The sequence below is a fragment of the Anopheles stephensi genome, chromosome 2 (genome assembly GCF_013141755.1).
Source record: "Anopheles stephensi strain Indian chromosome 2, UCI_ANSTEP_V1.0, whole genome shotgun sequence".
Taxonomy (NCBI): domain Eukaryota; kingdom Metazoa; phylum Arthropoda; class Insecta; order Diptera; family Culicidae; genus Anopheles; species Anopheles stephensi.
Genome location: NC_050202.1, coordinates 27084790 through 27100916, shown reverse-complemented (window position 1 = coordinate 27100916; position 16127 = coordinate 27084790). Strand labels below are relative to the sequence as shown.

The window sequence follows — 16127 nt, the reverse complement described above, 5'->3', positions numbered from 1 at the left end:
GTTTTAGCCGGTGTGCTTATGTGTTTTAGGTGTGTGTGTGTGCACAAGAGAGTGTAAGATAGAAAGAGAGAGAGAGAGAGGTAGAGAGAACCTTTGACTCGTTCAACGTTCGACGCCGGGTGGAAAAACCTTGGTAAAAATCGTACCCAGTGTCTGTATATTTCCGCTGCGCCTGGCTGGCTGGTTATTTTTAAAATCTGATTAGATTCTTGTTTCGCTTTTGCTGCCACCAGCTCGCCACCAGCCAACGCATCTTATAACCTTTTAGCTACGGATGCCGGTTGCCTCACGCTGAATTCCCGAAACACACACACACATAGTAGACTCTCGAAATTCGACGTGGTTAACAATGTATAAATGCGTGCGTGTTGCTGCGACCAACGATCGTGTACGTTGAAGTTTTTCCCGATTTTTCCCCGAACGGACGAATTTCCCTTCTTGATCTCTCCATGGCCTACTGCTATCAGTTCGTACGTTTGCGGGGTGGAATCAGAGTTCAAAACGGTGACTTCAGTTGAGTGAAACCACCACCAGGCCAGCGTTCGATGATGATATCACTGCGGGCCCGGAAAATGGCGGAAATTTTCTCGGTGAAATGAGACGAATGCTTCACCCGCCTTGCTGATCGTTACGCACAATTGCTAGGCGGGTGGACAGTTGGTCCCGTTTACTGCACAGCAAAACGGGCCCCTCCTAAAGAGAAAATGTCTCTTGCAATAAAACTGGTTGATATTGACTTTTCCTCAAGCAACATGGCGTGGAAATATGTACACTATGATTTATTTAAATTGTTTTCATCATTCTTTATACAAAACTTTACAAATGCGTAAGCAAACTTGGATGTATGCGTAGTCCAAATCTTGGCTTTGGCACGAGATTGTGTTATTGTTGCACAATTTGCCGCGAGGAGCTAAAAATAACCTATTTGCAATAGTGTGCAGGGGCGCAGAAATATTTAGCTTCCTTGGATAATTTACCCGAAACTGGATAGACGAGAAGGTGGTCCGGATAGGATTTGATATCGGCCCATTCGTGGTGTTATCTAAAGGCTTTATTTTCATTTAAATAATGGGAAATATATAATTACACCAACTGAAATTTTACTTATGTTAATTTTATGAAGGGTTTGCCCGTGAATTTTACAACAATAAATAATGTTTCCTTTCGTACCCTCATCGTGTTGAGTTTAGATTAATAAAAAACAAGGGAAGGAATGCAATGTGTCTGCACGCATTTGTGGCTGGTGCGCGTGCAAATTAACACGCTCATTCTCTACTTATTGCTGAGGTCACACCACCGAGAGGATTCGAAGGCATAAATATATTGCTGAAGGATACGATTTTATTGCACATCGTAAAGTCTCCGCTTTGTGCAACAAAGAATTAAACACACGAGCCGCGCACTGCCTTGAGTTTTCCGGTTTTCGACGGAAAGATAGAGCCATCGATCATATTCGCGATGTTGTGTTGTGAGGTTTCCCCTTTTAGGAATCAGACAAAAAACCTCTAGAAAAATAGATAAACGAGAGCGATACGACCTTAGCAGTATGAGGCCAGATTTATTGTCAGATTAGCACAAATATTGGAGCCGAGCCGGCCGGTTGTCGGTCTGCTTCGAACGTAATCCTCCGTCAGTTCCGCGAATAGATTCACTATTTAGGCGGAAGAAAATGCTGCGATGAAATGATGTTCTTTCACACTCGAAAAAAGTATGAAATGCTTAGAACTTTCTACTAAAAGTCGTCATTTTTTCGTTGCTTAACCTGTTAAGGTTATGTCTGCCGTTTCTGGTTTACTAGACCTACGGGCTTTCGATTAAATATGTGATTCGACTATGGATCTTTACTGTGGGTGTGGAAAATTAGTCCGAAATATAATTTCCACTTCTTTACCATCCTCAATCAATTGCCAAATTCCATTACATGGTTTTAAAGTTCCACAACCGACCTGCAATAATTCCTCTATTTTTCTAAATAATGCATCTGAATGATAAAAAAAATATCATCGAGAAACCCTGTATTTAAAATTAATCTTTTGATACCGAGTAGCCGTATTACCATAGTCCTTGGTTCAGAGGGAACCGGCCCCGGAAGGGATTTAGATTTGAGGGAAGGGTCCTGGGTTTTGCCATGTGAGGACCGCTCCCAATTTACGTGGAGTTAAATATCAATGATAAATTTTCACGGACGGCGTTTTCTCGAACATCCGCATTCCTATTGACCAACCGCGAAGCGCATGGCGCTTATTCTTTTCCCACACAATGAGAGTGAAATTGTTCCTGCTCTCGTTCCAGCAGCACACGGCTGATAACGGCCCACGGAGTTGTGTGTAGGAAAGAAATAAAAGAACTAGAGCATCTTGGGGGCAACACCCTCGCCGCCTTGTTGTGGGGAGTGTGTAAAAAAAACGATGACAGTGCCCTCTGGTCGCAGTGTGTGTGTGTGTGCGCGCGTGAAGTTTGAAGTTCGAAGTTCAATGGAATGTGGAAAATGTGGTGTGGAAAAGATAGAGAGAGAGAGCACGCGAAACATTCTTGTATCTCTTCCCCTCATACCAATCAGTGAGCAGCAATGAGTTCGTGATAAGGGAAATAGAGAAAAAAAAACAAATACCCAACGAGAGTAACCGCGTGCGAGATGAGATTCACTCCCGCCAAGGTTACTAGATGGATTTTAGTGCGCTTCGTTTTATTAAGAACAAAGAGGATACAATAACTAAAGTTTTAGAATGAACAAGTCTAGCAATTTAATATTTAAACTTTTGTTCCTTAAATTGTTGTTAAATTATCCACCACCGAACGCCCTTACCGCGCGTGATCCTTATCTTTATAAACCTTTACTCATTCACCTACACAACATCTCACCGGCGATTACTATCTCACCGCGGCTTTGCGTTTGTGTGCTGCACGCGCACATATCATGTTTCCTTCACTTGTCGGCCGTGAGTAAGAAAAGTGAGTGTGAGTACGGCAAACGCGTGAGAAGAGACTCGATGCGGGCGCCACATTCCGTCCAGTCCGTACTGTGGTGTGGTTTGTTGTTTTCGGTCCGCCGTAGTAGATAGTAGGCGGTGTGTGCGCTTCTCAATACACACACGCGCGACACGCGATACAATCATAGAAAGGTGTGCTCTAAAGGTGGGGTAAAAGTGCGATTTAAAGTTTTTAATTTCGACATTTTCATAGTCTGGAAAATAAAGTTTGATGTTGAAAAAGTGAACACTAACACCGACCAACCTAGAACCGTTCTACTGAGTGACATGGGTGACGTCATCGGGGAGTGATCCATTCTCGGGTGCCCTGTGTCGCCCTCACGTGTTTGGATGAGCACCACCGGACCAGTCGACTCTGGATCTACGTTAATTTGTACGGTTGTGTGTGTGTGTGTGTACTTCCGGTGGTTTTCATTTGTCGTGGCGCACAAATTTTACAAGCTTTAAGTTCATTAGGAGTGTTTTTTTCCTGTTCGAAAAAAAAAATCGAAGAAGAAGAAAATCACGTTGCCCAGTGTACGGGAGACCGCCTCCTCGTTGTGCGACACGAAAATGAAACCAGAACTGACGTCACAAGGGCCATCCGCCCCAGCAACTCCTCTCCGGGGTGGTATTATTTTTGATTGTTTACTTACTTGGGTGTGAGCCGCGAGCCACGAACCGCGGATAGTGTGTTTGTTTGCCGATGAAATAGATTTTTATGTTACATCCCTCTCTTTCTCACTCTCTAGCTACACTAAACCTAATGAACGGTGTCTATGTGATGTCTGTTTTAGCTGCGTGTGTCATCATCATCGTCGCCCCGTAATTGCAGTGCAGTTTGTGGAGAAGAAAAAAAAAATAATTTAAAAATAAGTTATCCTTAGTAGGCCCCCGTCACCGATTTGCTGGAAGTGCGTGTGTGAGTGTGCGTCTGTGTTAGTGGTGTTGTTTGTGTGAAACACACGTGCGTAGATGCGTGCGTTTTTTTAAATTGTGAAGCACAAGAAGAAGAAGCAACAACATCGGCGAAGGGAAAGGGTGAATTCTTCCCAAAACGGAAAGTGCGTTCAAGTGAAAGAATGCATTTTTAGTGTGTTAGTAGATTGTTCCGTGTGCGCTAGTGTATGTGTACGAATGTTTACCGTGAAATAGTGCGTGAGCTTTGTTGTGGTTCGGTGCCCATCACGGTGTTGCTCGCGTCCATGAAGCGACGGTGATCGTCGATCCGGTACAACCCAGCTGCAGTAAGGTTTCGGCGCCAGTGATTTAAGGCTATCGGCGGAAGCCCCTATCATAAGCCGTGCGTTTGTACAATCGTATCTAAGAAAATCAACCAAATCCGTTGTTTTGATCCGCATCCGGAACGAAGTACGGTGCCGTGTACGGGGTACCGTGGGATAAGAAAGAAAGAAAGCAGCAGCGATCAGCAGAGCGGGGTGCGGAGCAGAGTGCCACAAGATTCACATACTGAACGCATATACATATAGCTGGAAGGACCTCGCCACAGCCACAAAATGGAAGCCGTCGCAAAGCATGACTTTAACGCCACAGCGGATGATGAGCTGAGCTTCAGAAAGAGCCAAGTTTTAAAGGTGAGTTTGAGAGGTTATCATTAACAGCCAACGACGGCTTTACACCAACGGCGCACAACGCTGGCAGACGGCGTTGAATTATCGTTGTTTAATTGATAGCCCAGCAATTACAAATAATTGTCAGTCTGATAGTTTTTTTAATAGAATCACGGTAACTTAACTCACAACAAGTTGCATAAATGCTTTGGTCTACAAAACCTCAAAATCGTTTGCAATTGCAACCATTTTGAAAACTAATATTTAATGTGTGGTCCACTGTAAAATTTAACTGAATGACATCAGAAAATAATATTTATAGGGTTATAGCGATTGTATTGAGCTAACTATTTAAGTTATGTTGAGTTTCACTGCCTTTTTTTAGATTTACGGAAGGGAATATTTGAAAGCTGCTTAAAAATTCCGTCCTTTAGTCATGATTCTTAGTCATGAGGGCATCGATTCTTCTAAGGGATTATAATTGTTGAATCGCTTGAAAGAATGTTTCAAATTTATAATGAACTATTTCAATCATTTTGTAGAATTGCAATCATATAATGGAATTTTACCTATAGCTAGGGGAGATTTGCAACATGAATATGGAATCAATTTTGCAATCAGCTGTTCTAGTTTCCTGTGCTAGTGGTTGATTCAAATCCGTTAAATGTTGGCCATTAGTTTGGTTGCTTACTTCATCAAGCCCTATCATAAACATTTAAACTAAGACTTGCAAATGTTTTGTGTTTTATTTACTACTTTCTTAAAACGCAGCTTATTTCAAAATTCCACTGCACTACCCATTGCAAATATCTCCTAACCTGTATGTAACATTTCATTATATAAATGTAAAATTCCATAATGGATTTGCAATATTTCTCGTTTTGCTTGAAACATCCCACCAAGTGATTCAACAATTCCGTTCGAGGGATAAACATGCTTTATTTGATAAGTCTTATTTTATAGACCAAACAAGTTGACTCTCAATTAGTAATTGAACTTGTACTTGGCTACAATAATCTTCTTCGTCTTTCTTTGCCTAACGACCTCTTAAGGTCATGCCTGCCATTCGGGGAGAACGGCTCAGATGGGGTTTGTACCCAAGTCCTGGCGTGTAAAGATCGGCGCCGCTGTCGCATCTACCGGTCCGGTGGTAGATAATAATCCGCTGGCCCAATAATAATATTCTTCCTGAATGGCTATTCTTCATTGAGAACACTGCTTGACTTTTTTTTGCGAAACAATCTTATCTGTCCGCTGATCTCTCTGAAAAAGCCCTTAAACCTAAGCTTTTCTAATGTGCTTTAATTATTTATTTAATTGCGGGCAAATCGTACACGCACTGCACACTCGTAATACGTCAATCGATCGTAGAAACCCTACCTGGGGTGGGGTCAATGTTTTTAGGCTATTCAGCCGCTACCTTCATAACAATGAATAGACATACTTCCTTGACTTTATGGACTTTCCGCGCATAGTAGGTCCACTACTTCTTCGCCTGGTGCGGTCCCGGTAGTGGAGAAATCCGTATCTACATACAAAAACCCGCCATGACTCATCGTTTCGCTATGCTGCTACTGGTGCTGGTGCTGATGAGCGGGAGTCGTCCGTCCGGCACGGTTGCTATTTGTTGCGAATTTTGCGCACACTGCCATCGATGACGTGTAGAGTCCGGTTTGTGTGTGTGTGCAGAGATTGGGGCCAGCAGAGAAGCATAGCCAAACGGACGAAAAGGTCATGTGCACACAGCAAACCCGGGTTCGCGGTCGAACAATTGAAAACAACCTCGAGGTTCCAATTTAAAATTCTATTTGACTCAATATCTGAGCGGGGAAGGGGTGGGTGGTAGATAGGCATGGGGGATAGGAGGTGGGGGAGATAGGGAAACAAAAACAATCCAATTCTTCCATTTTTACTATGGATCAGTGACGGGCGTTTTGAGATAGATGCAAGTCTTCATTGGAGAGCGATGTGTGCGATGCGTCATCTGTCAGCCTGTGGCTTCCAAATTATTGCTGTAACGAGTGGCACACATTTAGCCCTGATGACTTATTGGCGATCTAATTTCATACATGATCAATTTGCCATCTCCATATGCTCGTGCAAAACCAGTGTATGCAATCAATCGTTAATTAAAACTGTGAACAACAACCCTCTGTAATTTGCATATTTCCCCACTTCCTGCTCCCGGTGACTCGCTAACTTTCCGAAGGGGACACGAGAGTGTGACACAACAGCATGTGAGGTGCGTGACACCTTCCTGCAAACCTGTTGCAATGCAGATTGCATACCAAAATCGGTTCCCAGGCGAAATTGACCTGGAACACAACACAACACGGTGAACAAAATAATCAACACTTCTTTTTATTGCAATGCAAATGTGGTTTGAAATATGTTAGTATGGCATCCACTATTCTCTATAGACCCCAGAGTCCAGATAATTGAAGCTAGGGGTTTTTTGGGGAGAATTCATAGGGAGAATTCTGTGCTTCTGTGATTGTTTTGCACGAAGCAGTGATTTTATTCTAATAGTTTTTGGTGTAGACCGACCCCTCTGCTTCGTATCTTCAATATATATTCCCCGAATAATCAATATGAGTGGTGTAGGCTTTTATCGGTGAGCAATAAAGGTTTATGAGCGAGGGACGACACATGATACCCCGCGGTGGCTAGTAAAGCATACAATTACTGCTAATGAAGCGAAACGCGATTTGTATCTGCTGCTGCTGCTGCATGCGATCGGATTGCTATTTTGTAAGTAATAAAAAAAGAAGAAGCATGGCATCATCCTGTTATTAACACCCTGATATAGTTGGAAGGAAATATGATCGTCTGATTCACGTCAGATCTGAAATGCGTTTAACTGCCCCGATTTGATGCTTTATGGTGTGATGTAGTTATGGAGGAAGTAGCTATTTTATTTATTATTTATTAGCGTATTTACCATGATTTTAAGGTTTATTAATTTGCTTTTTTTTTAGAAACGGCCTGGTCGTATTGCTTCTGAAAATCTGTCAGCAGTTATAGCAATTTCTTATTGTGACCATTTTGTGGCGTTTTGGTGTTATATACTATATACTATATGCTATATCCACTATAGTCTTCTTCTTCTTCTGTGGCACTACAACCTCGAGAGGTCTCGGCCTGCCATTTCTGGCTTTCTGTGACTTAATTTTACCCGTAGAAAAGTAGTCAGCCTTTCGTACGGGGAGGCGGTCTGGATGGGATTTGAACCCCGGCCCTGCCGTGTGAAGACCGGCGCCGCTGTCGCCTCGGCCACCGGACCGCCCCACTATAGTAGCAGGAGTTATTAGGGGCGGTCCAGTGGTCCTTCACACGGCAGGACCGGGCTTCAAATCCCATCCAGACCGTCTCCCCCGTACGTAGGGCTGACTCCTTTACTACGGGTAAAATCAAATCACAGAAAGCCAGAAATGGCAGGCCTTTCGAGGTCCTGATATTTCGCCTTATCCCGGGTGTGCTCGATTGTAGGAGTCTGGAGATTGCGGTGTGGTTGTTTGGGTCTGTATTGGAGGTTGTATCGATGATTTGGCCCGGGTCTCTTTTGCTTTCTGTTGATGTGTTGGTAGTAGTGTGGTGTGTTAAACGGAACATCCTTCCGTGTAGCTGATCTGAACTGTTACAATACACAGAATACACAGAAAACAGTAATCTGGACATTACAAACATTTGCCAGCAGTGATAGCCCAGCTCGATAAGGCCAGCACCGAACTCAGAAGCTATCGGTGAGTTTCATCCCGTAACAGCAGAGTCTCTGCTAATCACGGGACTGAACCCGCCGACCACCAACGGAATCCAACGAACGCTAGCAAGGCCGAAATCGCTCTATCAAGGCTAGGCAGAGATGGAGAACACTGTTACAGAGAAACTTCTGCCTCCCTTCTTGCGACAGAGTCGGCTTTGACTCCGGATACTGTTGCTCCGTCAACGGATCACCCGCGGCAAAACAAAAAAGAAACACACTTAAGACAAAGACAACACAACCGAATAACAAAAAAAGGTTTGGCGGATATGGATCGGAAGGATAATGAGGATGCGGACTCAAAGGATAAGATCGTTGTCGCTGACGAATCGGAAGATGAGCCTCATGTATGCGAGGAGGTCCCTAGTCGCCAACACTTGCCTTATTTCTGTTCCCCGTTCGTCTGCCGATGCTCTCGACTGCGCCCAACAAGGAGAGTCTTGCGGTTTCGAACTCCACGCAGGACCACAGAAGGTGGTCCACATCGTGAAATCCGTCACCGCAGCCACACACCTTCGTCTGAGCCAGAGTTATACGCTGAAAATGAGTGTTCAACGCGAAATGATTCGACATAAGTCGAAACATCATGCGTATGAACGCCCGGTCTACAGAGAGCCCACCGAACCAAGGCCGCAGGGACTCTTGCGGAGAGATCGAGAAAAGGAATCGCCCGAGATCATCCGCCTCCCACATGCTCTGCCAGCGAGACAGGAAAAGTTGCTGTGGTAGGCGAAGAAACTCTCGGGCCGAGATCGGACGGTCGTAAAATGCGCCTTGTTGGACGCCTGTTTTGGCCAGTGAGTCGGCCTTCTCGTTGCCGGGAATTCCACAATGAGAAGGTACCCAAATTAGCGAAATCCTGAACGCCTTGTCGAACATTGAGCCAAGCAATTCTATGATTTAGATAGCAGGAAATCCTGACTCTTAACAGCCTTCGGGGATCTTAGTGCTGCAATAGCGCTAAGGCTATCTGTGAAATTGAAGTGCTGATCCGAAGGTCTCACTGCTATCATCAATAGTGCGTACAAGATTGCGGCTAGTTCAGCAGTGTAAACGCTCCCGCAATTTGAAAAATGTTTCGGCAGACTCACTAAAAACGCCGAAGCCGGTGCCTTCCTTAGAGGATGATCCGTCAGTGTAATACTGGCTACTTTGGTCTAAATGGCCATACTTATCCCCGAAAATGCTCGGAACTACTATCGGGCAAAACTTTCGGTATGGTCTTAATTTCCTCGTGCAACGAGGAATCTGTCGTTAAAAGGGAACTGTAGGTCTCAGGAAGGGCAGCACGGTTTAATGCCTGTGGAGCGCCAGGATGCATTAAATCTTCAAGATCTTGCTCTTAGAACCTGTCTCTAGAAGCACTTTAAAAACTTCTTCGATCAAGGGATTTGATACTGAAGAACGGATCAGAAGGCGATTTATTATTATTATATACATTTAAAAAATCTTAAGAGTTTGTAAATTACCCATAGTGAGTGTACAAACCATTTGTTATGAGTAGCATCAATAAGTCGTGATTTTATGGACAAAATTTATCATAAATACCACGTTAATTATCTTGCTGCCTTTTTTTAGTTTAGAATTATGAATAGCAGCATTGTACTGCTGGAAACCCGTGCCCAACATTGTCTGACCGTGATTTGTAAGGCTTATTTCTAGGATTTCGGCGTAATTCCCCTGCTTCATTTTCGCTGAAATGCACGCCAATGGAAGCTTTACTCTGAAATTATTAGCCCAAAGTTTCGGCTCATTTGAACATCGGGTTCCTTTCTGTAGAACATGCCGTAGCGGTATTCGTGCGTCCAGCAAATATAATCTTCGGCGAACTTGAACCAATTCAGCGTAAGCCGCTCTGTCATGTTGGGATTTCGGGAATCGTTTGTGCCCCTGCTAATTTTCGTTACAGCATAGAACTTGTGCCACTGAGGCTTGTTACCGGAAGATGCATTTCTGCACGTATTGCAAATAATTCCGAAATTATTAGAATACAAGTTACTGAAAAGGTCCAAAACAGATTTTGGGGGTTGAACCGGTGGTCGAGGCGAATGTGGTGCCGGTTCAAATCTCATCTGGGCCGTTCCCCCCATAGTGAGAACTGAACTATCCAACTATGCGGTATCACTAAATGTAGTAAGTCAAAAATGACAGGACCTTAATATTCATAGGTCGTTAGGCCAAAGAAGAAGAAGAAAACAGATTTTAGCAACGTCTAATACTTTGTTGTCATGTTGGACTACGATGTGGGCCCTCAATAACCGAACCCTTGCATGCCGATGTTTTGAGGGAGGTTTTGATTCGCGTATTAAGTAAAAAGGAACGTCTGTTTGACAGACTGAATTGCATGACTTTGAAATTCATGAAATGAAGCTTTATGTCGAAAAATTGCATGAAAATTCCACAGAGGAAACATAACACCCTTAATTGTAATGCAAGTAGCTTGCATTTTAAAACGCACAATTTAACCAAGACGTACAACGAAAAAACGGGGCCCATTCGTGTCGTCACAGTTGTAAGTTTTCCATTGATAAAACCACTGTCGGCACCAAGTATGTCAAGCATGTTTGTTTCTTATTTCTTCATCGCTTTTGAGAGGCTTCACCATAGCATAAGAGCAGACGAAGGTGATGATAAGAAACCCCTAACCGTCATGAAACTTTTCTTGATGCGACATAAAGCATCGGATAACGAGGCAAGGGGGGCGAACGAAAGGGGGGGACGTAGGAAGTTGCTGGCCGTCAGCCGTTTGCACCTTTTGCCTTGACGCCGTGTGACTCATGGTTGTTGCGATGTACCGTCTGCATCGACCGTTTGCTCTGACTCATACGATGAAGCTACGATGAAGGGAACGGGATGGGGGGGATAATCGGTGGGGGAAGGGAGGGAGGGAAGTACTACTTGTAAAACGTTGTTTAGCATATCGTTTCCGGAGTAGCAATTACTCAGTTCGTAGAACTGTAAAATGCTTAGCATTCGTTTCTTTAAGCGCTTACAGCATGCAGACCGATCTTTTCCTCGAAGAAGTCATTTTGTAGTGGAGAGATTTTCTGATTTTTTTTGTTATATGGAGTAAAAAACAACCCGGGAAATGATTGCTATCAGCTGCAGGGGAACCTGTCTCAATCATTCATCTTCTTATGCGGCAGGGTCTTGTTTGGTTAAATCTTATTTAAAATTTTCCCCAACTTTGCATAGATCTCATAATGCTCTCTCTCTCTCTCTCTCTCTCTCTCTCTCTCTCTCTCTCTCTCTCTTTCATTTTCCGGTCTTGAAAGTTTCCCTTATCTTACATTCTGCAGAAAGTTTCTCGCACTCTGACAGGCCGTTGATTAATCACAGTTTGAGGCAATTTCGAGATACTAATCTAATGTATTGTCGGGGATCGTAGAACGCCTACCACAATAGTCCTATGGCTAAGAAGATTGCGAATATTGTCCGGCGCCTTTAAAGCCCTTAAAAGACTGCTTTAAATTGTACAAAATGCCAATACATTTGTTCTGCGTTTAGTCCTTTTTATAGCAGACAAATAGGTCCCGGCCATGTCAACGTGTTTCAGAAAATAATAAGCGCACACTTGTCGCAGTACAATGGTAAGGACGCGTTTGATAAGCCCCAACTGAGACTGGTATCCGTGTACATAGGCCGGTCTAATAAGCATGCGACACATCTTTCTCGCAGCCGGTTTCAATAAAAGATCAGCTCAAGTGTACCATCTGGTGCGACGTTGACGACGGCCGCTCGTCATCATCTGATGTCGCTTGCTCAAATGATACTGATTTTGATTGATTGCACTTGGGTCGCTACGAATTCACCGGGCCCAGCTGACTGGGGCCCCGGCTTTGTGTCTGTCAGTCAGCTTTTCGCGTCCGTCAGTCAGCCCGATTTTCCCCCGGTGGAAAGTGAGCGACCAGCGTCCATCGATTGGGCTATCCCGAGGACTTTATTTGGGGTGGGAAAAAACATCACTTGATTTTGCATAACTTCACCCAACGTGTCCTTGTTGGACGGCTGCCCCGGTGAGAGGGGTTTCGATACGGCAACTTCAGGCTGCTGTTGGCAGATTTTGCACACGGAGCACACAGTCTCTGCTTGATTTTACTTTCCGCCCTCTTAACGCAACATCGCCGTCAGATGGAAAGATGAAAGCGTTGGCAGTTGTGTTTGTGTGTGTTTTTTTTTTTTTTTTGTACTCAAAGTTCTGGCCTGTTGGCAATGTTCTGGTTTTGTAAATGTTGTTACATCACCGGCGGGAAATTGTTGACCTAATTTCGTACGACAAGAACACACACACAGCGCTCAGTCACATTTCAATGTTTGAGAGTGCGCTGGCAGAGCAATCAAACGAGTTAGCGGAATGTGTTTATTGTTGCTGTGTTCAAGGATAACTATTTTATGGTTAAATGTTTAGCATGTAAAAGGTTTTCTCGAACAGCTCAATACAACTTCATTTTGTTAGAAAATTTAACGCAGATTTCGCAGAGCTTGCTTTTACTACGTGATACTTTACTACGTGTAAAATCAAGTCACAGAAAGCAAGAAATGGCAGGCCGAGACGTCTCGGGGGTTTAGTGCCAAAGAATAAAGAAGTCAGTTCAACAAATGATTCCCCAAAAACATCAGAACTAGACAAATAATTTCAGGATTGGTAAGCTCTGCGTCTTTCAGGATTGGTCAGGATTTCAGGATTCAGGATTGACAAATAATTTCAGGATTGGTCATAACATTGAATCCCATCTCTACCAACGTTTGTGAGCAAGAACTCCATGTTCAGATCGTAGTCAAATATAATCAACAATAGATTGTAAGTTAAGCATAGTCCAGTACATCGTGAAGCCAAAAAAGCAATAAAAGAGTGAAAACACGGTTCTTCGTCAGTTTTGAACTAGTGATGGGAACAACCCCTCAGTAACGTGAATTAAATCAGAGTCAATCAGTTAGAACAGTGGGTTAAATCTTACACTCACTCTTTAAGAGTTAAATCTCGAGGAATGATTGAACTCCCTGAACCAACTGTGTTTAACTCTCTCATGAGTTAGATACTCTTTGTAAAAAGTAGTGTGTGAGTCGTTCGTCGGCACAGAGATTTAAATCACCAATGAGTTATTTAACTCATGAGTGACTAGTTAGTCGACACGCGGAGAGTTAAATCACAAGTGAGTTGAAATTGCTCTTAGTGATGATTTAAATCATTTCAGTCATTGCAAAGATTTAACTCATTCACTCATTCTGACTTAGTTTGCACAACACTATTTTGAACGTTGCCCTATCCTGAACTAAGGAGGACTTCTAGAACTTCATTTTCATTGATGTTAAGGCATAAGAGTGGCTCGGCCCGGTGGTTGAGGCTTCAGCAGTCTGCAAGGACCTGGTTCAAATCCCATCCACCGACCGTCTCTCCGTAATGAGGACTGACTATGCAACTATGTGGTATCATTAAGTCTAGTATGCCAGAAATACTGCTCGATATCAGTGTTTTTCCCATGGTGCCAAGAGGTGTTGAAGTATGTGGTTATTGATTTTGAATACTTTTTCAACCGAACACGTCCCCCCCAACTTTTGCAAAACCGAGTAGGTAAATTTTTTCCCCAACTTGAGCCGTTCAATCGGTTGTTAATAAAAAGCAATATCGCACGACCAGACAGGACGGTTCCCGAATGGATCCTTGCTCCCGAAGGAAACGATGTGCACCCTCGGGATAAGCACACAGGATTAGCTTATACGCTAAACCACCTGAAGGCTCGCTGCTAGTTGGTTACATCGTCTCGTCAGGATCCACGGCTTTCTCGTCCTTTCTGGGAATAGTTCCGGCTCATTAGCAAACCGGGGAAGGGCGGAACGGGGACGGGGTAGAGTAGGTGAAGGGGGTACGCTTCGAAGCGTGAAATGGAAAAACTTATCCCATTCCTCCTGCTGCTCCCCCAAAAGCTGAGCCGGTTTTTGCCCAGAAGAGGAGAGGTACATTATTTTGCTCTCATCATTTTATTTGTAGGAACGAAAAAAGGTAGCTTGTTTGCTGAAGAACACCTGCCGAAATTGTTTAGCTTGGGTTAGATAAGGTCGAGGCGGGAAACTACCCCTCCACGTGTAGTATGGTTGGGGCCAGGAAGGTTTGCCCCAGAATTGTTTTGATTTAATATGTTCAGCCTTGATGTTGAGATTCATTTCCAACCATCTCGCTCACTGTCAGAATAATTGGAAGTTACATTTGGATCGGTGTAACTCGGAAGGTTAAAATAATTCCGCAAAGGCGTAGAAGGAAAACAATAAGTTATCATTTTTTTATGATTGTAACCGTTTCTTGTGCATCGTTATTCGTAGGGAAGAGATTCCGCATGGATATAGAAGATGTGTAAATTTCCTGTATTCACTTCCATTATGTGTCTTTTTTTCTCCAATTTATTGTATAATCCGTAGACCCAAGGAAAGGGTCGTTCATAATTGACAGAAAGATCCTTGCGTGGTCCTTCCACCCCACGGTGCTCCACGAGTCACATGCGAACCCTTTTTCGAGTTGCGGTCGTTCGTTGCCGGGAATAAAATTGGCAGTTTGTCAAAATGTACCTATGAAGCATGTCTTGATTTGTTTTCCATTTTCATTTCAATGGCCAGCAACAAGCCGGCTTTCTGCAGATGCGACCACCTCCCCGACAAGATACTATTTTCGTTTCCGTGCTCTACTTAGCATAGCAAAAGGCTCTCTTCATTGGCACGTCCTGAATGATATATTCAAATTCATTTCTTCTTTACACACCATGGGCTGGGGGGAGGATTAGTTTGTTGACAACAGTTTGTAAATTACACCAGGTTTTCAAATTTACATTTCATCCCAACTTGAACCGCCACCCTTCATGCGCTTCCCTAGTAAAGGGGAGCAAAAGCAAGTGGCGACATCATCGGAACGGAAACCCCAACCGTGGAAGGAGCTTAATTTTTCGCACGGAAGCTTATTTGCTAAAGCAAACCATTTAGTGTTGAATAATTTCATCTCTTCCGAACCTACCGGCTTACCCACAAAGAGCTTTCGTGTGTCACCGATCATTAGTGTGTTTGTGTGTGTGTTTAGGGGAAAATGGAGCGAAACTTTTTCAAGACTCGAAAATCACGTTTAGTAAGGTAGATTAGGAGAACGATATGGATTTCAGGTGTGGGAAATTAATATACGGATTTATGGTAACTTCGACTTGAAAATTTAGAAATTTTAGAAAGCATACATCAGTTGCCACAAACATGGCAAACTCATCCCGAAACGTTTAACAACTGACAATTTGACAATGAAATTGACCAAATTAGCAAGGCTTTTGGGCAAATAAAAATGTGCTAAAAAATTTTGCATAATGCTACATAACTGCATAAATGAGATATCGAGATGATATTACAGGGTTTTTCAGTTGAAAAGGCAATATCATCCATTATTATGGTAGGCTGTTTAGATAAAATGACAAACAAAGCTAGTAGATATGGAAACGGCTTCAGATGATAGGGTAATCAAATACCCTTCATTGTGATGTCCTCAGATAATATCGTCATAGTAGCCGTTGATATTGTACACAGTTATCCGAGCGCTGAAAGGACGTGTTCAATATCAACGGCTACTATGATGGTATCATCTGAGGACATTACAGTAAAAGCTATTTGATTTCCCTGTCATACGAAGTCGTTTAACTAGCTTTGTTTGCCATTTCATCTAAGAAGCCTGCCATAAAAATGGAAGCTATTGCCTTATCAACTTAAAAACCCTGTATATAACATTTATATAACTATAATTTCTATTTAAAAGCAGTCCGAAAGCAGTCAAGGCAATTCGAATAGTAACCAAAACAAACCATT

General features: G+C 43.2%; 1 protein-coding gene across 5 annotated transcripts in view; it reads left to right on the top strand.

Moving 5' to 3' along the window:
- The window catches only part of LOC118505994 (growth factor receptor-bound protein 2), a 49391-nt gene that overhangs the window by 5130 nt on the left and 28134 nt on the right, over nt 1-16127 (top strand). For 2 of the 5 annotated variants that reach the window (XM_036042570.1, XM_036042567.1), the window contains exon 2: nt 3722-4564. In XM_036042570.1, the coding sequence (XP_035898463.1) occupies nt 4487-4564 (78 nt within the window). In that variant the 5' untranslated portion in view covers nt 3722-4486. Of the gene's footprint in view, nt 1-2985; nt 3136-3721; nt 4565-16127 lie in introns of those variants that run through there. The other 3 variants (XM_036042568.1, XM_036042571.1, XM_036042572.1) reach the window with 3 other exon arrangements.